The sequence below is a fragment of the Thermobia domestica genome, chromosome 3, assembly GCF_964235325.1.
Source record: "Thermobia domestica chromosome 3, izTheDome1.hap1.1, whole genome shotgun sequence".
In the NCBI taxonomy this organism is placed as follows: Eukaryota; Metazoa; Arthropoda; class Insecta; order Zygentoma; family Lepismatidae; genus Thermobia; species Thermobia domestica.
In genome coordinates, this window is record NC_137456.1 from 21,882,432 (window position 1) to 21,908,473 (window position 26,042).

Genomic DNA, 26,042 nt, shown 5'->3' on the forward strand with positions numbered 1-26,042 from the left:
CTTTGCTATGTGTTCGTAGGGGTTGGAAAATATGCTCATAAAAGAGAACGAGTACACCCCTAAAATGGAGGTTGTTGTGTGTTAGTCTCAGTGTAGTCTCAGTTAGCGTAGTCTCAGTGGAATTTCTGCTATGTTAAAATAGGGGTTGGAAAATAAGCCAAGCTCTTTTATTAGCTGTGCTATGTATTATCTGTTCTGCTGTGTGTTCATAGTCTCAGTGTAATTTCTGCTGTTAAAATAAGGGTTGAAAAATATGCTCATAAAAGGGAATGAATACACCCTTGTTATGTTAGATAGTCTTATGTTCTGCTATGTTAAAATAGTGCTATGTGTTATCTGCTCTGCTGTGTGTTACGTAGCCTTATGTGTTATCTGCTCTTCTATGTGTTCGTAAGGGTTGAAAAATATGCTCATAAAAGAGAACGAGTACACCCTTGTTATGTTACGTACTCTTATGTGTTATCTGTTCTGCTGTGTGTTACGTAGTGTTATGTGTTATCTGCTCTTCCATGTGTTCGTAATCTTATGTGTTATCTCCTATGTTAAAATAGGGGTTGAAACGAGTACACCCTTGTTATGTTACGTACTCTTATGTGTTATCTGTTCTGCTGTGTGTTACGTATTCTTATGTGTTATCTGCTCTTCTATGTGTTCGTAGGGGTTGGAAAAGTGATCATAAAAGAGAACGAGTACACCCCCTAAAATGTGCTCATAAAAGGGAATGAATACACCCACTAAAAAGTGCTCATAAAAGGGAATGAATACACCCCTAACATAGAGGTCGTAAAAGATCGTGAGCTGACGGGGCGTGGGTCATAGCGCATCGTGAGACAGTGGAAAATTGAGTCCTTGCTCTCAGGAGACCATGGAAAAAAAGGCGATTTTTCAGCTACCGGTTGTCAAGTGCCCACCATCTACTGGCGTGTTTGGTTTCCTTACAATACATACCGAAGATGGTAACTGATTTCCCTTTTAATTTGCGGCCTCTGTTATACTTGCTACGTGCGAGAAGTTTTATTTACTTCCACGCTTGTTCGGGGGCCTTCCTATTTGGATGTTTTCAAAAACTAATTTTTAAAAAGAGCACTATCTTAATTTGGACTCTTGAAGATGGAGGAAGTGTTCTGGAACTTTACCACTTTCATGTTATAGAGCCATATATTTTACACTAGTATAAAATAATGAATTCAGCCCTTTTTGTTTCATTTTGGTACTATTTTTCAGACCACTTCAGAGCTAGGACTATGGCCACACTGAGCGATGTTGATCGATTATCATGTGCTTCATCATCTCCGTCATAGAAAATATGGAAGAGAGGATCATATGGATTAGTAGTGACAGAAGGAAGGCAGAGGAAGACATAGAGAAATTTCACAATCAACGGATATGAGAAAAGAATGCTAAGGATGGAAAGGATAAGAAGAAAGGACTAAAAAAGTAAGAAGAAGAAGAAGAAGAAGGTAAGAAAGAAAAACATGGAAAGGAAGAAAATAATCCATGGTGGGGAATAGAAAGTTTGGGAGAAGACACTGAGATGATTAAGAGAACACTAAAGAGAATAGGAAACGTTTTGACATTTTGGAAAGGAAGTCAGTGACTATTAGAAATGTTACGTATGAGGAAGAAGAAGAAAGAAGGAAAGATGAGAGGAGCTAATGGAAAGAAAAGGAGTGGTGTACAAGGTAAAGTGCAGTGATTGTGTTGTTATATTGGTGAAACGGGAAAAAATTAAAATAACGGTTAAAACAACACAAAGATTATGTGAGGTTAAAAAGAGAAAAGAATGCAATTTTTAAGCATGTAAGAGACACGGAACATTGGTGCGAGATGGAAGTGTTAGGATACGAACAAAGAACGTTGATAAGGAAGTGGAAGCGCAAGTCTGTGTTATTGAAAAAAGAGCAGGGCTATGTTATGATTTGAAATGCAAGACTTAAAATTGACGAAAAGTGGGGCAAGTTATTGCAAATACTTAATTTGTAACATAGTTTTCTACTGGGCCAGTAGGAAAAAGTATTTATGGTGTTTAGTTTCCCTTTTGTCAACTTTTGTTATGATTGGCTGAGTCCGTTCTGATCATCCAATCAGCATTGAGAAGAAATTTCTGGGATTCTGTTATATTTAGATGCAGGGGACTGTCGATTGAGCCTTTCTGCTCTTATTTTTTCCCCAGGATACTTTGCGGTCGATGACGTCACGTGCAGGTATCGCCAAGGATGTTATATAATAGAGGATCTGTCCGTACCACAAAATGATGAAGCCAGACGTCACAGCCAGACGTATCCTATGATTGGTGATTTTGTTATCTGTGAAAGGTTATTCCGGGTATTTTTTTCTCACTCCTATTTGTACACTCATAGGTGTAGCATGTAACCATTGTATAGTATATGAAGCAACGACTTAAATAATAAATAAACGGCAAACACACTACGTATCTACACATGAAAATCGCAATGTTTTGAGCCAACATGTATGGCGGAAACGAGAGTAGCCAATCAGACGTGCCAATGCTAGTTTATTTATTTATTTATTTATTTTGCTTCATTCAGTTAATAGGATGAAGATACATATGGACAGATTCTCTGTTTTATAACATCCTTGGATATCGCGAGGTATCGTTCAAGAGAACAAGTGAAATAATGCATATGCAATTACGCTAGCTGGTATGCTGTTTCAAGATGGGTATAAGTCCCTCCACATGACGTCATGGACAGGGAGCCAATCAGAGCGCTAAATGCGAACTGGGGCTACCTGATATATATATATATATATATATATATATATATATATATATATATATATATATATATATATATATATATATATATATATATATGTGTGTGTGTGTGTGTGTGTGTGTGTTTGTTTGTCTTGATTTAGATGTAACTCCCTCTTGATTTTACAGTGTCTAATGAAGCCAATTTGTTCAGTCAGTTGATGAAACTCTTACATAATTATTATTTTAAAATAAAGTTTGAAAATAGTTACGGATAAAAATTGAACTAGAACTTTATTATTTTTTTTTAAAAAAAAGAAAGTTAAATGATTTGTTTTAAGATGTACTGTACATTTTAGGATACAGATCATAATTTTGCCAATAGAATAAGGTTTCTTTGCCAGAAACAGAAAAGTGTTTTACCACTTACCATAATCTCTCCTGCAGTACTTTTTAATATTCAATCTCCGACTTGCAGCTCGGCATTTTCCGCAATGATCTAGAACGAAAAAGAAAAAAAGAGACAAAAATGAAATATGAAAACTGAGATTTAAGGAAAATATAGTTTAAATTGTCTTGCTTGGCACGCTCAGCTAAGTTAAAAGGAGTTTAAAAAAATAACTCTTTGTATGATAAACTTTCATTTCGTCTTCTTCTTTTTTTAAAAAAAAGTAAATAAGAACACGCTTGAGATTCTGCTCAGACTAAAATTTTCTGAGGAGAAAGAGGGAAAAAAATTGTCAACGTCGATTGCGCAATTTGCATTGCTTTATATTTTTCTTTTCCTCATTTCAGTGTTGGCAAGAAACATGAGAAAAAAGTAACGAAAAGAAAAATTACAGACGCAAAAAAAAAAATTAAAAAAACTATTCGTCTTGGGAGGGAGCGTGTGGTTGCTTTTTAAGTACTTCTTTCACAAAGACTGCTTGCCTACATCACTGGAAAACTAATTAGATGAAAATTCTCACCACGCTTCCAGGCAATTTTTAATTAAATGATAACGCTTTATATGTCTTTCATTACGGGCGGTAGACGAATTACTCGTTTCCGCTCCACTGAGTATCCGCAAGGGAACAGATGTTCCGAGTTTTTTTTTTTTTTTTTTAAGAAATATTTTATTATATTTTCCCTCATTTTTATTTGTTTGTTTCTTTCCCCTCATGTTTAGGGCATTGTGCATTTATCTGTTAGCATCTCAGAAAAAAAAAACGTGGAAGTATTGCGCTATATTTTCCTACTTTCTACATGATTCTCATTGCTAATTTAGAATGAATGGATTCCTATATTCAATGTTACTAAGTACCTAAATACTCTAATTAGGCAGAGCATTTTAAAATCGTGCTGTTACTGTAATGCGATAATAATAAAAGTGTAACTACAAACATAGCGTAAACATCAACAATTTCATTTCTTAAAATAGTTGTATGTGCTAGTGTAAAGTACAACTACTATAAGCAGATAATAAGAGCTGTTATGAATCAAAATACATGATTATTGTTATTAGACTTCCAACCTATGTTATGAATAAGCAGGGACGGATCCAGGGGGGGCGATCGGAGCGGTCGCCCCCCCCCCAGAAGAGGAAATTTTCTTATTTTTTTATATATAAATAAAACCCATCTCAAAGTTTGGAGCCCTTAAGAGGAGTAGTATGACAACCCACCGCCCCCCCAGAAGTCGGTCCTGGATCCGCCCCTGTGCATAAGTGTCAGAAGTCTTCTCAAACGACTTTGTCCATCTGTCTGTCGAGAGGTATCAGAGCAAAAACGGTCAGATATGTTGAGATGTGGTTTTCTGCAATTGATTAATCGTTCCAAGAATAAATTCTATTTCCTCCGTTAACTTTCTATTCAAACCGGAAGTTGTTCAAATTTGTCATTTCCGGTTTCATATTTTATCGATTGGGACACAAAAAAAAATAACAGATAGCGAGCAGCGGCTTTTTATTAACGATTCAGCGTCTCATGACTATCCTGAACACTGTATCAAAACCGAAAGTGGTTCAAATTTACTACTACTTCCGGTTTCAATACTGATTTTCGTAGAGCAAAACGAGTAAGAGATATCGAAATGCAGTTGTTTGCAATCGAATCAGCTTCCCGAGAGTAGATTTTATATCCTCCCTTGACCATCCATTCAATCCGGAATTGATTCAAATTATCAACTTCCGGTTTTAACCTTTATCGCCATAGAATAAAAATAGTAAGTCATAGTGAGTGTGGCTCTTTAATATGGATTCAGCGTCCGAGAAACAGATTTTATCTTTGATGGAACCAGTAGTTGTAGACGTACTGTACTACCTCAAGTGTGAGTATTAAATTCACATAGTTTGGACGTCTACTGCAGCTTCACACTGTGCAATGAAACTCACTTGAAAGATAAAACTGCCTTCCATAACGAGGTAACGAGGGTATCGCAAATTCTCGGTTTCCAATTGAGGTTGTGGCGATATGAGGATCGAACCCGCGGACGTGAGGCCTCATCTGTTGTAATGTCACTTGATTTTATACATTGTTTTCTCAAAATGTTCTAGATTACATACAGTGTATACAAAATACAATAATGACAAAAACTGACGGATTTTTCGTTTCATGCAGCATATCACGGCTTCTTAACCTTGGGATCGGGACCCCTAGTGAGGGTCGCGAAGGAAGGTTAGAAAATAAATGTAATTAGGATCTAGTAACGAGATTTTAAGGATTATTTTGATTTTTTTTTATTTCGATAGTCATATTTTTATTTTCATGCGTTATTATTAACACAGCGAAGAGTAGTAAACAAAAATTGCACATTGAAATGTGATTCAAATAGAACAGTTCGAACCCACATGGCGTCAGGATTTCGTGGACTGTCTCAAAATCCCATTTCGTACTATGTTTTCGTTTAGTACAAATGCACTTTCTTGCTTTATTTTATTTTGGATTCAATCTTTATAGTGTCTGTGGACGTCATTGGTGTCACTATTTTTCTTATCTACAATGGATTTGCTCTATAACAATATCGTTTAGTGAAGGGAAATTCAGGTTTATGCCCTCGCGCCATTTTAGTTACGACTAATGTCGTGACCACATTTATTTTAGTGGAAACCATTTCTTGATTTTCCTACAATTGATCTATCTAATAACAATTTATAGTGCAGTAGTCTACTTGACTAAAGGTTGCGACTTTTCTATTAATTCCACACCTTAGTTACAGAAAAAGTAAAAGAATTGAAAACGAAGGCAGGTATTTTTTTCTCGTCGGTGTCGAGGAATTTTCAAGTTCTAAGTGCCAATTTACAATAGTTGTGCTGTATTTGTTGACAAATCAACAATAGAGAAATGATTTCGTCGGAAATTGGGATTGATTTCTTTTGGGATCCTGTGATTATTCTTTGCAAAGTTGTATGTGTCTGTAAGACTTACACACCTGTAACTTTAAGCCATAAAGCAACATTACCGGTAATCAAAAAAATCACAAACTGGGCACAGGTACTTATAGGGACAGGACCGACTCTATCATACGTGCAATATGTGTTTTTGTACTGGGCGGCAAGTTTGGAAGGGCGGCAAAATCTGCCATAACTATATTGTTTGAAATAAATATTTCTTGTTGGAAATAAACTTCATGATGATGATAGTTAAATTTACTAAGTTAATCTATTTGAATACTACATTCATAAATCATGTTTAGGTTGCATTAGTTTAAGGCCACATGTACAGTGTTATAGCAAATGATCGAACAAATCCCAGTGTGAAATGCTTGATTCTTGTCAAATACAAGAATTCCATTCTGGAACAGCAGCGAACACCAGTTAGCTATCACAGTTTTGATATGAAAACAAGTTTTATCTTTGTCACAAACAAGTTCCTTATCACTGAAGGTGGAAACAAGTTTTTTGAAAAGAATGACAGACCTAGAAGGAAAATCAAGCAATAAAGATAAAAGAGCTAGTTGGACTGGAATTGCACACATATATATTGAGACTGATGCTCGATATTGAATTCTGTAAAAAGGATTACCACCTTTCCTCTGCAGGTGCGTTTGCTTTATATTTCACAAGTATAATACATTATTTTTAAAGAAAGAAAAAACAGACACAACGAGATTGCATTTGTAGTGTTTAGGTCTTCCTGAGTGCGAGTCCACTTTCCCTCCTCTTCGTTGTTTATGGTGGAGTAGGATACTTAATATTGTGGCTTTTAAGATTTGTTCTTTCTGCAAATTATACCATTGCACAGAGCAGCAAATTACCTAGGGTTGGCTCTATAGGGATCGCTGGTAAAAGGCAGGTCATGATATGAAATCCTGCACCATACAAGAGCTTGATTGTCACAATTTATTAAATCCTTATAAAAATGAACTACCATACAGCAATGCATGCAACAATTTAATACTGCATGAACAAAATGACAAAAGTCCGAAAACCTGGCCATTGAAATGCCTTATTATCCTGAATTGTGCTTTGATTCATATCAACAGAGGGAACATTTACTTTTCGGATTTTTTTTTTAATTGAATCTAAGAATAACGGTAAAACATTCTACGTGATGATAACATTGAAGATTTAAAGGTATTCTTTTTAATTCCTATTTTGTTTTTGTAGAAGATAAATCTTACTTTCTATGTATTAAAACGCATCAAAATGGAAGTTATATACCACCAACCATAGTATATTATCACAAAAAACCTAGTTCGAAGTTGTCCTGTAAATAGTAGCGTTTCTCAAGAGAAATATGATATTAAATAAATTCCCAGTTCGTCTTCAGCAGAAGACTTGTCCATATACCTTACACTGTAATATAATTCACAAAGGTAACTTAAAATAAGCAGCAGAATGGAAGTTAAAAGAAGGGGGAAAACTGGGACTATAGTTAGGATATGATTTTTTTTTTTTTTTTTTTTATGTGAAGCTAAGAACGACGACATTTCCTGAAAATGTATGGCTTAACTTTTAAACGAGAAAAACGGCTACAAACAAACCAATGGTATTTACAGATGCTTAAGATAAGACAGAATTTATTACATGGTAACGAATTTATTATATTTGTTTGTAACGTCCAGGCTTTCAAATTCTTCTTTAATATCAGTTTGTATATATATATATATATATATATATATATATATATATATATAGGATGAACGTAAATTTCTTCTTAACAAATCTAGAGACAGAGTTAAAAGCTGAATAAATAATGGGAAATTACTTCCTAACCTGCAACCTACTTGGTATATCATTTGATTGATTTATATTTATGAATTTCGTGAGCAGTGAGGTTATTTAGGACAAGGGTTACACTTTAAAATGAAATTTGAACCACTGTTTTTCCATCGAAAATCGAACCCGACAGTATAGACAGTTCTAATTCATAATATCCTTAACGGGTAAGCCTCGTAAAACACGAATGTTGATTTCTATGTATTTATGCATTAAAACACAGGGTGTATGGAAGGGACTTTACAATTTTGAGAACTCATATTGACTGATTCATTTGTCCTACAGACATGGTATTGGTGTCATTTTATAGCAAAATAAATCAAGTTATTTTACCTTATACCTAAAGAGTTTCAATGTGGCATCCATTAGAGGTGCGGCTTCCATCTGAAGTCCCACTTGCTCTACAACTAGCGATGCGCACGAGACAAGATTTGTGGATGTCTCGTCTCGAAAATGTGCTGTAAACGTGATGCCTCGACTCGAAAAATGTATATTTCTCAATTGGAAGAGCCGTGTCTCGACTCGAATTTTGTCAAGAAAATCCTGTCTCGACTCGTCTCGTGCCCATCCCTATCTACAACGTCTTCAGACGTACAGGGACGACCTAAAGATTTGTTGTGTGTTACCGAACATCCAGTTTCAATAAAAACACTTATGTCACTGATAACTACTAGGCCTACTGGGAGAATATTTACCATCCTTTGTACGAAAATTACATTGCATATGTGTCGCAGACTTGGATTCTTCAAACCAAAACACACAGCTATAGCACGTTCGGAACCCGTAAAGGCAGTCAGTCATCTCTGCTGCAACTGCCGCTAGCGCTTGCGGTGGCTTGTTTCTGAATTAGTGTACTACGTGAGTCAAAACTTGATGTATTTTGCTACAAAATGACACCAAAACCATGTCTGTAAGATAACTGAACCAATTAATATGAGTTTTCAACGTTGTAAAGTCCTTTTCGATACACCAAGTAATGCTGTAATGATATTGTGGTCAATGCCTAATTTGCTTTTCATCTTTTTGATCTTTTCAAGAAATCTTCAATAGCTCAAAGATGGATTTTTCATAGTTTTATATAATACAATTTTTTTCCCCACATATCAATATTTTTACTTAATTTTCAAAAGATGTTATACTGAGATTATAGAATAATCTTTGTTAGGTACAATCTCCACTTGATCTCTAATCCATCTCTTCTTTTTTTTTCACGAATAATAAGAGAAAGAAAAGAATAACGTTTAAAGTTCTTTTCTGTAATACTGTGTTTTTTCTTTCTTTCATTTTTTTTAAAGTTAATCTGATAATATACAGGGGTCGCGCAGTAAAGGTTAAAAATTGCTTCTCTCTTGAGCCTCTAGCACTTTTGTATTAAAAAAAAAAAAAAACTTAGTTATATTTCAATCTTTTTTTAAAAAAATATTCTTCTTTTATTGGGAAAACTTCTCTCCTAGCCTTGGGCGTAGAAAAGACATCTTCAGCGTTACCATAGTTACGTTAGAAGTTGCTCTTATGATGGTTTCTTTTTCATGCTCATTTTTTTTCCTGAGATTCACCTATCTCTCCCTACACACTAGAATATTCTATCTCTATTAGGTCCTTGATGTAAATGTTAATAGACATATCATTTATGTACTATAATGGAGTTACATATACAGGGTAGACTTTTTTATATATATCGTCGACAGCGTCACAAAGTGTCGTATCTCAAAAAAATCGAAAATTGAGATATTTTACTATGTGGTTGCATACACTGACTTCTACAATTTCCCAAAACGACACATCTGTAATGTGCGTTATTTTGACGGTGGTGATGACGTCACTGTGTCGTATCTTAAGATGAAGCATATAAACCATTTTCACAAACAGTCGTATCTTGAGTTACGACAGTTTGTGAACAACAAATCCTATCCAACTGGACAAATACGCCTATATTCAAATCAATTTGTTTATATATACAAAGTGGCCCAAAATTAGGTATACAGTCCCGTACTGATAAACTAATTGCTTTCTATATAATTTCGTATTGTTATCCATCAGGTAGACTTAGTTTCTTTATTATTTGTTCTTAATGTCTTTTTACTTATATTTTAAGCTCGGAACAGCCGAAGCAAATAAACTTATGAGCTAGAATGTTATACTTGATCAATGCGGGGCTGTATCCATATATATTTACACGGTATGGGTCGTTCTCAGGTGCGGATCGAGGAGAAGGCCTTTAGATATAGACGTTAGCTGCGAAGATAGTGAATAAGCAGTCGGGACAGACAAGGAGTGGTCCTCCAGCTTGGGGGTTTGGGTGGGGCTAACAACCGCATTCTGTAAAAAAAAAAAGTCACTTTTTCAGAAACATTCACAGGACCCTCGGACCAGGACTGATAACTTGGCACGACCTCAGCAAAACAAAATGGACATGAGATTTGGAACATGGAATATTAGAAGTCTTTATAGGGCAGGCGCGTTAAAAGCCGTAACGAATGAATTAGAGAAATACAGAATGGACCTAGTAGGAGTTCAGGTTGGTTGCTATGATGGGGTATGCGGTGCAAACACGTAAGAACATCAGAGAAATTTCTCTCCGACTCTTTGAATCTCAGCATGGACAAAATGAGGGAGATTCAGTCCACAGTGCTATAAGCACATCTATTAAGCACTGTGGCAGTAATTTTGTACCCTCGTACCTTGAACCGATTGTTAAACTGGTAAGGAAAAAGAACCCATATACCGTTCATTGTGTTGATAGAAGCGATGTAGGAGACTGGATCTCTGTCCCAATGCCTTTGTATTCTGTCAGTTAGACGTGACGAAAATGGAGATCCAATCAATTGGACTGAAATGCGCGAAGTGAAATTGAACAAAGACTATCCAAACTGCATTCAGTTTAAGACAAGTCATTTTGAGGAGACTTACCGAACTATTTCCCTGAAAAGAATGCAGATTGAATCCACCAGATGGAAGTTCCTACTTTGCAGACTTGTCAAAAATTATCTCCAGAGAAGTACGAGGACTCGTTATCATTGTGTCCGGGCCAAACTCCAATCATTCGAGACCCTGAACATATTCAATTTTACAGAAACTTACCACATTAGCCATCCTTGTCAAGTGCAATATCAAAGCATGCAATTTGCAAATTACTTTGGAAGTTTTTACCAGGGAAGCAAGAAAGTTAACTTGCAATGATTGAAATCTAACCCTTTTTGACGATAGCCCATTTGAAATCCAAAATGCCTTAGGTCCTCAAGAACTATGCACCATTTATTAATATCTTCGCTCAAACTCAAACTTACGAAAACTCTTGAACACGTGCGCTTTTGAACCACTCCCGCTTCCATTTGGCTGCTGCGGCGACATCTGTCACCGTAGCATGAAAGTTTTGACTGTTTGGGAAAGCTTATTCATTGACGCATCAGCCACGATGAATATAACAACGCATTTGTTAGTGGGGTGTGTAAAAATCGCTCGTGATCATGACAGTGTCAAATGAAGTTTTTAGAGCTTGCTTTACGAGTTTAAATTGGGGACAAATGGTGCAGAAGCAGCTAGAAAAATATGTGTTGCGTTCGGAGAGGGTGTAATAAGTAAACGTACAGCACAAAAATGGTTCGAGACCTTGCAAGATAAGCCTCGCTCTGGGAGGCCTAAATCAGTGGATATGGGCCACCTGAAGGCCGCTATTGAAGATGATTGCAGTCAAACACGTGAGAAACTTGCTCGCCGATTCGAGGTAAGCAGGGAAACCATTCGGGTAAGTCTGCATCAGTTGGAGAAGATCTGAAAACTGAGTCAGTAGGTCCCTCACCAGCTGACCGCTACGAGCCAAGTTCTAAGACAATATCTGTTCATCTTTGTTGACGAGACACAAAATCTGTCCAATTTTGGACCGTATATTAACTTGTGACGAGAAGTGGGTCATGTATGACAATAAATACTGTCATACCATTGGCTATCACCGAATGATCCGAAGCCTTTGACTGCAAAGCCGAAAATCCATCAACGCAAGGTTTTGCTCTGTGTTTGGTGGACTACAAACGGTATCGTGCACTACGAATTCTTGGAACGTGGTAAGACAATTACCAAAGATGTGTACTCATCACAACTGAGAACGGTAGCCACCAAACTGACCCAGAAACAGCCAGCACTAGTTAACAGAAGAGGTGTGCTCTATGTCCAGGACAACGCGCGCCCTCACACCACAAAACAGACGCTGGAGGTAATCTCAGAACTTGGTTGGGAGCTTCTACCTCATCTTTGCTACTCCCCAGATGTCGCCCCTTCGGATTACCATTTATTCTTGGCCATGGACTTCTTTATGCGTGGCAGGCAGTTGAAGACTGAACAAGACGTCAAAAATGCAGTTGCTGAGTTTTTCGAGTCTCGGGAACAAATATTCTACAAAGGTGGCATTTACAAGCTTGTTGAGCACTGGGAGAAGATTGTAGAAGCAAATGGAGGCTATTTTGCCGAATAAATAAACCGTTAAAACCCTGTAATTGATAGTTTTCTTTCATAGTATAAAAGCGCACGAACTTTCTTCCTTCCCTGGTATATTCTGGCAATGACAACTTGATATCATTATTTTATGTTATGGTTAGTACGCTCTTAATGTTGTGTTTCTTGTGTTGTCAGGAATTTCGTTTCACCTTCAAGAATCTCAGGGAGCGTTTGTAAATTATTTTGTGCAATAAACACGAAGATTTTCAATAAAAGTGCAATATATTCCGATTGTGCATCTATTAATGTAGTTCTCAGTATAAAAAATATGCGTCGTATCTTTCATACAAGAGAGGATTACCATCGTCACAAACTGTCGTATCTTTTTCCCGCCAAATTTTCCACAAGGTTTTACAGGCAAACTCCATAAATCTTTCTACAGTGATTTCTTATGATCTAAGTTATAACTTGGTAAAGTTTCACTCCTTTCGGTAAAATAGATTTTGAGTTATGGCTGTTCAAAGTTGTGTGAAAACCTAAAAATCGCTCTCCTGAAAAGTTTAGAAAACTGAGATACGACAGTTTGTGACGCTGTCGACGATATGTACGAGGTCTGATCAAAATATACGGTGAATAATTTTATTAGAATCAAAATAATAAGCTTTACATGGAATTTGATTTAATCTCCTTCAAAGTACTGTCCTTGGCGAGAAATACACTTATTCCAACGTTGAATCCAGGAATGGTGTCAAAACATTTTGCTTTAAGCGATGTTTTAATTTTTAGGAAGTTCCAGAACTCGCATAGTGCTTATTCTTTTGAGTAAGGAAGATGTGGACATACAAAAATGTTTTTCGGCCAAAAACTCGCGGATCAAAAGTAATGTGTGGCAGAGTAGGTTTTCATAATGAAGGAGAAAGTCATTTGCCCATTCAATCGGCAGGCTGTTCAAGGACCCGAACGATGTATTTATTTCTTCGAAAAGCTCTCGAATAGTCATTCACCTGCTTGAACAAATCTTTTGTGTAACTTTTTGGACGTTTTAGTCTGTTTTAGACATCGGAGGACGACCTGATAGTTGCTCGTTTTCAACCGGCTCTTTGTCACTTTTGAATCGATGGTACAATTTGTAAACAGTCTTCAATGCCACCGCTCATCGCCATACTCTGATTTTAACATTTTGCGGAGCTTCTTCGGCAGTTTATTTATTTATTTATTTTGTAGCTTAAGAAAAAACAACGTTGACGCGCGACAAACACTCTTAGCATGGCTAATTGTTCAGCCTCTAAAACGCCAACTGACCACGACAGAATTTGTTCAAATTCGAAGCTACCAATTCCAAAGGTTCAGGCTATCGGACTTACTTGTTGAAATGAATAAAATGTAGGTGGCGCTGTGCAATTACGCTCACCGTACTTTTTCATCACACCATGTAAGATTTCTACATTTAAATTAAACAGTCAGGAATGTCACAGAGGGTGAATCCTGATGGTACGAAATCCTTACTTTTCTGTAAATTTAGTCTAATTTTAATATAAATTATCTTCATACTGAATTTTGGACCTCCCCAAAAGCTTCGAATCTCCTGAAATGAATTCCTATACGTGCGTGCCCTTCCGCCTAAAAGAATAAATGAAAGAAAATGAAATGAAATCTTTCAGTTTTACGTCCCACGCTTATGCTGCCTAGGCTAAAAGAGAGAGTGATGCTGAGAAATAAATCCAATGGTAGAACGAATAAAGTGGGGGGGGGAAACGGGAGAATCCCAAGCAAAACCCAAGCACATGGTGTTTATCCTTCACAGAGTCCACTTGGCATGAATTGGAATCGAACCAGGGACCCAACGCACAAGAGATGAATGCTCTACTACCTTTTATTTTCTTTTTAATTCGCTCCAAGTGGGGTGTTGTTCGTCATGAACATTTCACGTACGTACTTTCGATGTAATCCAAACGCAATAGGAACACGAACACAGAAATATCGAGGACAGTTAAAGCAGAAGGATTTGAACCCCGAATGGCCTTCACTCTCAGCCTAAAGCCTCAGACCATTCGGCTACACCAACCGGATACAAGAAGGGGGATGGTGAATAAAACTGAATGATTTATGAAAGAATTCGTGGGACGAAAATGGGAGAAGAAACAGGAGAACCTCGAGAAAATTTGAAGACACCGTAAACTCCTTAGGCTGAAATCGAACCAGAGTCCCTAGCGGCAGAAATGAGCGCTCTACCATTGAGCCACTGTTCCGCTTTCACTTATATTGAAACTCCAATGTTAAGCCTGCCATATTTTTTTCATGAGAATACGGGACACCTTCGATCTCCTTCTTCCCCTCCCCCCTAGCTAACTTTCCGACACAATACAATGAACTGTACCGAAGTTTAGTTGTTCTGCCCTGACCAGGGGCGGATCCAGGACCGACTTCTGGGGGGGCGGTGGGTTGTCATACTGCTACTTTTAAGGGCTCCAAACTTTGGGATGGATTTTATTTATATATTTAAAAAATAAGAAAGTTTCCCCGTCTGGGGGGAAGGCGATTGCCCCGATCGCCCCCCCTGGATCCGCTCCTGGACCTGACTAGCTTTGGATACTTTAACTTTCGTGTATAAGGCGTAGATTTTGTTTTTTTGTCATTATTCTTTAAGGACATGACAATTATGGCCATCTTGCTTCAAATCCATCTACAATACAACTTAATATCAACATGGAGAGAACGAGGACTCAGTAGTAAAGCGCTTATATTTGGTGCGTCGGGTCTCTGCTTCGATTCCCTGCAAAGTAAAGTTTGTGATGGACAACATTGTGATCGTGGGTTTTCTCGGGATACTCCCGTTTCCTCCCACTTTCTCATTCCAACAATTCTTCCATTATCATTCATTTGCTTTAATCATCGTCTCCCTTAGCCTGAAGGGAATAATCGCAGGACGTTAAACTCAAAATATTTCATTTCATTTTAATATTAACACGCAAAATTTGGTCAATGTACAGGGCCGGATTTCCCAACAGGCCCGGGCCTATGGGCGCAACCTCCCAGGGGGCGCACGGCCGAGAGAAAAAATTAAAAAATATCTAGAAATAAAAATAAATAGCCATAACATATTTTTTTGAATTGATTTTAAAAATCAGGCTAATAAAGCATTCTGATTTTGAAGTTCATTGGAACAAATAATTGTTGGCAAAGTTAAACTATTTTTCAACATTATGCATCAACTTCATTACAACATTGATATCAAACACGGGAGAACTGGCTGTAATTTTTTAATAAAGGTTTTTAGAAAAGTAACTTTAACCAGACTAGGGAGCGGAAAAAATTATTGGGTCTAGGGGCGCCAAAATGCTAAATCCGGGCCTATCAATGTAGCCCAAGCGCTATTATTATTATTATTATTATTATTATTATTATTATTATTATTATTATTATTATTATTATTATTATTATTATTATTATTATTATTATTATTATTATTATACAGAAACGTGTCATTTAATAAATTTGAGATTAGCGTTAATTGTTGCCGTGAGGCTATAAAGACGTGAAGCTACAGTTTAAAGTGTAATTCGAACCACATGAGCTTCCTCCGGGAATCGAATCCAGGTTTCCCGCGCTAAAGACGCATATGTTAACCGGGAACCTCTAGAAACGTGTAAGTGAGTGCATTAGAGCTCATTTCTGTGTTAGGCGAAGGGAATTCAACTATATAATTGGTCAGTGGAGCGATTCGTCTGTTATCCACTCTTGTAACTGAAGCACTCTTGTAGGGATGGCCACAAAGTTCCGGTTCTGGCAGGGTTCATGGAGATCCGGTTTTCAGAACCGGTTTCGGAACCGGTTCCAGACCTGGATCTAAAAACCCGGTTCCAGAACCGGATCTTAGGAACCGGTACTAGACCTGGATACGAAAACAAGGTTCCAGAATTGGATCTTAGGAACCAGTTCCAGACCTGGATCTAAAATCCCCCAAAGACCCATAAAGGAGGCACAAAGTTCACCTTCAAAACACTGCAAAGAAGACTACGCGCTTGTGCCCTCCCCGCCCAGACCCGCTTGTGCCCCCCAGAAAAAAGTTTTGGTTCACCAGTGGGTGTTTAGTCAAATGAGTTTGGCAGTTTGCCTGTTTAGTCAATGAGTTTGCCAGTTACCCGGTTTGTTTAGCCAAATGAGATAAGTCACCGCCGCCTGGGCGCCTGCCTATCGCTTCCACCATTTCATCTAGCACACTGTTCACAGCCTGCCAGCAGCTCGGGTTTAGCGTACGGATGACCACAAAGTTCCGCTTCCGCCCGATATCCGGTTTCCAGAACCGGTTCCGGAACCGGATCCATTCAGAGCTGAAGGTTCCACCAGGAACCAGTTCTTGCAATCCCTACTCGAGTCATCATCTCATAACACCTAGCCTAGTTTTCAAGTCCCTAAGGCAGGGGAGGGTGCACAGAGTTTGTATTGTAGCTATCATCTCCTACAGTAGAAATTCCCCTTTTTGTAATATTTAATATAGGTTCAATATTATTTCTGTCCCTATAGCCTTCCACTTGATCGAAATTTGTTTTTCTATATTCTTCTCCATATGCACATTTTGAAAGCCTCTAAATGGTTTTCGTCACCTTTAGTGATGGGTCTTGAGGGAAAGCACATAGGAAAAAGTTTATTTTTTTTTATCGCTACAGGTTACGTGAAGAAAGATTGTCTAATATACAAAGGCCGTTCAAAAAGTTTTGCACAATGGGCCATAACTTTTTTTTATGGCTAGCACTAGCACCATTTTTTGGTGCCCATTAATGTGTTCTTCATGCTGGAGTTGTATAACAAATTTTCTTCCTCTATTTATAGATACTCCCGCAATGCAGAAGGAAGTAGATAATCACACTTGCCAATGGTTGGTCAATAAGTCCTGTACAAGACAGGCCATTATTCAGCCACATCCAGCCGACGCAAATTGCCTCTTGTGTATGGTGATAAGACATTGTATCGCAGCAATATCCAGTAATGAATATAAAGGTTCCACAGTGGTGATTTCAGTCTGCTGGAACAACACTGTCCGGTAGACTATTAACTGCAGTGAACGATGTTAACAAAGACCATATTAACAGATACGTAACCACACGATAGTGTATGGAAGCCCACTGGGTTATCTATGGGTAGTGTTCTAACATTAATACGGTCTTTAGCTTGCAGAAAACTTTGTGCCCGTTCGGAGCTACACCTACTCACAAAGAGACAGAAACAAACCCATTCTGGCTATCACACACAGTAAGAAATCAGAACTATAGAAGGAAAGTGGTCCTTCAGCCCACATATAGTTCAGATCTGGCCCCGTCCGATTTATTTCTGTTTGGTCGTCTGAGGGCCCAACTTTGTGTAAGATAGTTTGCTACTGACAAAGATCTCATTGTGCGTGTGAAACAGTCGTGTAACAGCCTACGGCACGGCAAGAACAGGTGGCCCACGTGTGTCACAACAGATGAAGGACATATTGAGTAACATGCGTACGTATACAAAAGATAAAAGTACATGCACACAAAATTTCATAGTCCTGGTGCTAATATTTAAAACTTTATGGCCCATTATGCAAAACTTTTTGAAGCCCTTTGTACTAAGTATTTTATGAGTATATAACTTTCCGAAATGATTAAATTGTCTTCCCTTGCCTTGCACTAATATATATATATATATAATTTTAATTTTACTGAAAGAACTTCCTTAAGAACCGCCACTTGTTTCCTTGTAGCGTTTATAAAGCGTCACGAAGTACAAAAAATGTGTACTTATGGATTACAGGACTTTATACTTAATATTTTACAGCTCAGTCGATATAATCTTGCGGTATAATGATTGGGAAACAGTAATTTTCAAGAAGTGTTCCAGTGTAATCCTAAGTTCGGCTTGAAATTACATACAAACACATAAAAAAAATCGATTTAGAACTCTGTAGAATAGTTGTACAGCAATATCTTTGTTTCCGTTCGTATCCGTCTCTGAGGTCTCTTCACCCCCTCCCCCCTCAAAAAAGCCCCACCACCTCCTTTCTCACACACCTATTCACAAACTTACTGATCTTCGTGCCCTATCATCCCATCCTGTTCTCGAGTTTCATTTTTGAACATACAAGAAATGTAATACCTTAAGAAGAACATACAAACTCCAAGTGACGTAAGAAGATGCAGTTTGTTAAGTGTAGGATAGATAACAGCGTAGCAATGATTATCTCACGGAAGGTGTATATGGAAGTAAAGAAATATGCAACCCGAAATTCAATTTCCAAGGAAGCTCGTTATTTCAAGAAGAAAAAATAAATTCTTTAGGAAAAGTTACACACCACCATCCAAAAACTTTGGAAGCAGTCACAAATGTTTATATGTCTAAAGTAAATTACATTGAACAATTTTGGAAAATGTTATTTATTTTTGTATTGATTCATGTTGCCGCACAAGGCAAAATCGAAGACAAGAAGCTCTTTTGCGTATTTCTGGGAAATCTTAAATTTTGTCTTGTTTTGGTTATTTGTGTGTTTTTATTATCATCACCTATCAACTATTATGTCACAATCATGGTGGTTCAGTGGTAGAGCGCTTACCTCTGGTACATGGGGTCCCTCGTTCGATCCCGAGCCAAGTAAGTTTGTGGTGGACAACATCGTGTCCGTGGGTTTTCTTGGGGTACTCCCGTTTTCTCCTACATTCTCATTTTACCAAATCTTCTATCACCATTCACTTGCCTTAATCATTGTCTCCGTTAGCCTAAAAAGGCATAATCGTGGAAGGTTACTGAAAGACTTCATTTCATTTTAAAAAAAAAAAAAAATATTTATCAGGTATCGACAGTTGCATCGAAAAACTCGTGGGCGAAAATAGCTATATTAAACCCACATAGAGGACATTTGTACTTCAGTGCGTTTCAAGAAATTTTGCTAGTGCAGTATAAAAAATATTGTGCATTTACAGTGGAAAGGCCAAAATTACTTAGAAGGAGCCACAGTTGCTCTGGGTAAAGCGCTTACCTCTGGTGCAAACGGTCCCTGGTTCAATTCCCGCCGAGGTAAGTTTGTGAAAAAATGAAACGAAATCTTTAAATTTTACGTCCCATGATTATGCTGGCTTGACTAAAGGAGACGGTGATGATGATAAATGAATGAAATTAAATAAAGTGAGAGGAAACGGTAGAACCCCGAGAAAAAAAACCCACGTACACGGTGTTTGTGCATCACTAAGCTCACTTGGCGCAAGATGGGATCGAACCAAGGACCCGATGCACTAGAGGTGGACGCTCTATCACTGAGCCACCGCGGCCCCAAGAAAGTTTGTGGTGGACAATATTATGGCCGTGGGTTTTCCCAGGGTAATCCTATCTGCTCCCAATTTCTCATTCCACGAATTCTTCCATCATCATTCACTTCAGGCCGATAGCCAGCCCAAAAATTTAGGGGGGGCGGATGAAGTTAGGGGGGTCCGATCTAATAATATTATAGTTCATCACCATATTATAGTTCATTTGCAAGCCTACCGTGAAAATTTTCGGGGGGGCAGCAAAAATTTAGGGGAGGCCCGGCCGCCCTAGATCCCCCTGGATACGGGCCTGATTCACTTGCCTTAATCATCGTCTCTCTTAGCCTAAAGGGCATATTGGGGGACGTTAACTGAAAGATATCATTTCATTCCGTTTTGCTAAAATCTCTCACTGTTTTGTGGATGGATCTAGTGTCTGTACTCTACATGGGGAAGTGTTACAAGAAGCGGTAAATTGAGAACACGCGCACAAATAATTCGAAGATGATTATCACAAACTGATGTTAGGAAACGGGTGACTCGTACCAATGAACGCTGACATTGAATAGGAAGGCTCAAATCCACCACAACGAAGCAGGAACAATTCTTTAAAGTTTTATCTTAAAGGAGTCGATTCTTAACCGCTCCGTAATAACTCATCGCTGCTTTAAAATGAAATACACAAAACGCAAATATTCAGTAGTATGGTTGAAAGTTTTTCTTTTACAGTCCGTTAGTCTAAGAGGTTGTGTAGCCGCTAAGAAACCAAAATTTGCAGCTAAATATGAGAAAAATAGATTAAGCTAGGATTCTAATAACATTAACAGCTTATGAGGCCCACTAATGTGATCCTACTAATAGAATTGTCCACGAGTGCAAAATGGCCGCGATAATGGTATATCTCAAGTGGCGTAATTACAATCTTCAATGATACGTATTCTTTAGTTGCGAGTCGGTTACCTATTTACCGATCCATGAATTAAAAGAATTTCTAGCAATAAAATAGGTTATCTTAATGAAGATATGTAAGAGTTAGGTTCTGAAGTCGCTATACCTAATCTTGTATTCTTCAGAAAGAAGTCAAACCTTCTGGACGCTTGTCTATTTGCCAACTGTAAATGAAGTTGTGTGGAGTTTGATGACAATAAATTGATTAAATTCCTGATTGGATTAGGTTATGTGAACACAAGCACTTCAAGATTCATAACATGAAATGTTTATGTATCTTTGTGTGGGATTCAGTTTCAGATGTTTTGAAGAAAGTTCAGTCAACATGGATGAAATTTAATTTTCTTTGGACACGTTGTTTTCAATGACCATTGTGGGTGAGGATTGAAATTTGTTCTGATATGTGATTTCTATACCTAGAATTATGATGATACATTGAGGATTCGTCATCTTTTTGGTTGATTTTGGCAGACCGTTTTCGTGCTCTAAAGAGGGCGTGGATTGCGGCGGCCTAACCTACGTTACATTTCCATATTTCTATTTACATACAACTTTCCATTTACATATTTTTATCAGTATTTACTTTCTCTATACACACATTTCACATACAGTACCGTTTTCCATTTTTATTTTCCCATTATATCTTACTTTCCGAACAGGTTCATGAGCTCTCTAAAAGCTAAAATCAAATCGACTTAAGTCAATTATAAATAATGTCGTTATTCAGTTAATGTTCGTTCATAATTATTATAATAAAGTTAGAGTTGAAAAGTACAATAGGTCCTCGGTTAGTGATAGGATACCTTTCTCCACGGAAAACAAAATGAGGCACCGTCTGATACCATTAAACAGAGATTTTACTGTATATGCTAAAAGAAAAGCAAAAAGCAAATTCTTGTAAAGCTGTTAATGGACATTGCAGCTTTTTCTCGTAGGGAAACTCCAAATCTATTAGTTGTATACCCCTAAGTATTAAATGGTTAATATTACTATGATCGCCCCTTCCTTTTCTATACATAAACTTCTACTGGTCTTCCCAATAAGAACAGAATCGAAGGACCGGAAATGATGCGCAGGGACCTTTGGTCTAAGCTATTTCCTCAAAGGAATACAGAAAAGAGGGGAGAAAAGAAACAGGCCAATCCATCATTTGCCCGGGCTAAGAACTTGAATTATCCGAAATTCGGGGATTTTGTGAGACAGGGTACAAGAAAGTAGAAGGGAGCAGCCAATGTGTATCCCAATGGAATTGACGCATCTTTTATTGAATTATGCTCTTTGTATGTTTGTCGTGGGACCATTATTTGCACAAGTCACATCAAACATATCTTGATGCTTTCTTTTATTTCTGCTTCGGATCCCACACTCCCAACTACGTACAGTTGTTTTCAAATAAATAAATATATTTGAGGGTTTTAACGTCCTGTTTATTAAATTATTTTGACCATAATAACTATTTCACTTTTTTTTTTTTTTTTTTTTTTTGTAAGCATCATCGGGGGAAAATTCAATACAGATACTAAATGTACAAGTTACAATTGAAAATAATATTCACTTCCAATAATAATAGCTATTTTCATTTTAATAGCTTAACACTTTTATATGACTTCTTTTAGAGTTCCTTCTATGGATATATCTCACACCCGGTGCAAGAATGTTTGTTTCAAGTCAAATACACACATTTGAATAAACATGACTTTTAAAGTTTGTTATTCTATTAAAATCAGTCACTGGAATACTGGTATTTCTGCCATCTAGGGGTTACTTTGTTTAGTTACTTTTCTGCGAAAATACCACCAGGTAGAGCTCGCTTCTCTCTTTCTCTCTCTCTATTCCCTTTAGAAAAATGATAACTCAAAATTTCCATTTTTTGAGTTGTAACGCTCATCCACCGGGAGTGCGATATATTAAGCCAAACTCCGGTTTAAGAGAGCTGGGTTCGATTTCCAGTGACAGATCATTTGTATTGGATTCTACTTTGAGCTACAGAGCCCATTTCATAACTAGATGCTAAAAACGGACTATCTAACTCCATAAGAGTAATCTCCAGTTGAATGCTCTATCACGTCACAATTTGATGCTCGTATTCTCAGCAAATCACATAGATAGACAAAGAGCAGACAAAGAACTCATGAGTTAATAAAGGAAGTGGTGAAGAGAAAACAAAAATTTCCAGATTAGATGGTTTCCCTCGTATGTGTTCTTCTTTGTTTTGTTCTGTCGTTGCTTCATGTATTAAGGCGTGTCCTGCCGTTGTTTATCCTATTTTTCTATTTTTGAAATTACAAAATACCTAAAACTAACAGAAATTGCAAACTATTAACCCTTTTAACGAGTTTGAATCATACCTTGATATACGTATATATGCTCTAGAAAATATATGCTTGTTTGAAACTATATATTTTCAAACAACTATATAGTCCGAGTGGTAAATATCAAGGTCGAATAGAGACCCAGACCCGGACAAAATTTAAGACCCACGTGGCGTAAGCACTAGCTTCGAAAATAAAAGTTTGAACTTTGAACTTTCTATTATAAAAGCTCAAGTTAATCTCAAATTAAGCAAAAAATTATATCTACAACAATAAAATAGTAGGTTTCAGTGTATATGAATAAAATAACTTTTAGAAAGTTTTAAGCACGAATTACCATTACAATGACATACTAAACTACTAAAACAATTGAATAGTCATACGAAGCTTAGTCTGTTATATTACTGAAAAAAATAGATAAAACGAATATTAACAGCAAAATAGTTACCAGACAGTAACTTAGAGTTAAGAAGAGCTGTACCCATATCAACAGTTTGCGCCATCTCATTTTCTATATTTCCATGAACTAAAATATCCCAACTTATTCAAAGAAAGAATAATCAGTTTTGCTTACCCTTTCATTACCTTAAGTAATGTGTGTGTCTATTGACAGAGTTTCAAGAGCAAGCCCACAACTAGAGGGAGGCTACGGGGCCTGGCCCACCTAAACTTTTCGTGGCCCCTCCAGACCTCAACACAAAAAACATAATTTAGATATGTGCAAGAGAATTTTTAATGACTTGACCCCCTAACATATTCATGCCGCCCCCCCAAAACTTCTGTGGCTGGTTGCGGGTCTGCCTTAGAGTCTACAAACTTGGTAAATTCCGATCTTCTAAATTCCTAATAATTATTTTCCTTAATTAAAAGAGACTATTGATATCGTTGATGAAAACAAGCACATTTTGTTGTCAGAATATATTTTCTCACGCTTTTGTGCCATAATGTTCTACTTAGAGTTGCCAATTGTCCGGTATTTTACCGCAGAGTTCGGCTTTGACCTTGTCCGCTGTCTGGTACGACCTCAAAACCGGACGTAAAATATCCGGAATCTTCCCTCTTACTAGGTCTATTCTCTGTTCTATTCAGATTATTGTTTAGTTCCGTGGAAAGTAGATTTAGTTGAATATGGATTCTAAAATGAACCCGCATTTGACAACGAACTGATCACAGACATAGTGCCCTTCCATTTCGCAACGAATTTGTTGTTCCGTCGCAGTGATGCTATCGTTTGCAAGATGGCAGTGATGCCAATTTGGCCTATTTTTAGCTAAATCCATCGGTACAAATCTGTCTTCAACATTGGGGGGACGGGGAGGGGTATATATAAGCGATTTTCAAAATATTTATGACATGAAGTGCGAACGTGAAATAAAAGCAAGGATAGGAATGGCGAAAGAAGCCTTTACGAGGAAGAAAAGTCTGTTTTGTAGGACCTTGAATAAAGAGTTGAGAAAAAGACTCATAAAATGCTTCGTGTGGAGTGTTTTACTGTATGGGGCGGAAACGTGGACATTACGTAAAGGTGACGAAAGTCGACTGGAAGCCTTCGAAATGTGAGTGTGGAGAAGAATGGAAAGAATTAGTTGGGTCGAGCGGAAAACGAATGAGAAAGTGTTAGAAATGGTGGGTGAGAAAAGAACACTTTTAGATAGTATTAGAAAGAGGAAGAGAAACTGGTTGGGACATTGCCTAAGAAGAGATTGTATCATGAGGGACGTCCTAGAAGGTATGGTGGCGGGAAAGAGAGGGAGGGGGCGAAGGAGACTACGCGAAGACGAAGAGGTTAGCGGAGGACCGTGGAGCATGGAAGCTTCTCAGCTGCGGCAAGTGACCTGCCAATTGAAAAGCAATGCTGTGTGAAGGATCAGGGGAGCAGAATTGTCTTCAGTGACGTATTTAGGAGGCTATCGGGCTCAAGCTCCCTCCGAAATAAATTTGTTATTTTTTGGCATTCCACGTACGACAATAATCCTTCTTGCCATTTCTAAGAATGTCATTGACTTTCCATTTTCTTATGTTCTTTGTTCAGAAATAATACTGTATTTGTCAAATTTCATTCCATGTAAGAGCTGCGTCCTTTTGTTCTTTCTTTCGTACTTTCTACTTTTCTTTATTTTTTTCTTTTTTCTTTTCTTTTTTTTTTTTTTTTTTTTTGACGTTACTTTCTTTCATTTCGCCTATCATACTTTATTGATCGTTGTCAGTTGTGATTCAAATCGGCCGTCATCAGTAACACATTCAACACAAGTTGTCGCTACCTGTGTTTTTGCTTCAGGGTGTTCTTGGTCTTGGTCTTGGTCTTGCACACCCAGTCTTGGTCTTGGTCTTGGTCTTGCTTGCAAGAGTCTTGCAAGTCTTGCATTTAAGAAATCTCAAGCTTTTTATAGGTAAATGTTATTATGGATATAAGGTATAATAAACTCTATAATGTGCCAATAGTAACGGAAATACAATATATGTTTCTAAATGTAACACAGTATAACTTCGTGTAAGTATGATGTTAGAGTACAACCTAGGTGATGACCTTTATTTTTTTTAAATCGGTGCCCACGTTTCACTACTTATAAGATATGCCTAAATCACAACGTTTCGTGATCTATTTACATTTTTTTAAAAATTTATCCAACACTTCACTGGTTCCCAAACTGGGGAAACTATTTTTTACACTCTAAAGGTGTCAGATTTTTCTTTTCAACCACGATTAGCTAATCCTTAAACAAACTTCCAATTAAATATTGAGATTTTGTTTTACTGATTCCAATATATACTCTATGGGGCAGAAACATTGACATTACGGCAAAGCAATGAAAAAATTGCAGGCTTTCGAAACATGGGCAAGGAGAAAAAACAGGAGGAAATTAGCTGTGTTGAACGGAAAACGAATGAGAAGGTGTTAGAAATATTAGCAGTAGGAGAAAAAAGAAAAATTTTAAATATTGTTAAGAGGAGGAAGAAGAACTGGTTAGGATATTGGCTGAGGAGGAACTATAATACGAGGGACGTGCTAGAGGGTATTGTGGAAGGAAAGAGATGGAGGGAGCGAAGGAGACTAGTTGAAGGAAGGTATTAAAACAGAAAATTGCTACATCAAGACGAAGAGACTAGCTGAGGACCACCGAACGTCAAAGCTTCTCAGGTGCAGCAAGTAACCTGCCGATAATGGCAGAATAGCT

General features: G+C 37.5%; 1 protein-coding gene across 1 annotated transcript in view; it reads right to left on the bottom strand.

The window, feature by feature from the left end:
* Positions 1-26,042, bottom strand: part of NetA (Netrin-A) — a 662,627-nt gene that overhangs the window by 31,770 nt on the left and 604,815 nt on the right. Inside the window, exon 5 of the mRNA XM_081750544.1 lies at positions 3,147-3,215. Coding sequence (XP_081606670.1) covers positions 3,147-3,215 — 69 coding nt within the window. The remainder of the gene's footprint in view (positions 1-3,146; positions 3,216-26,042) is intronic.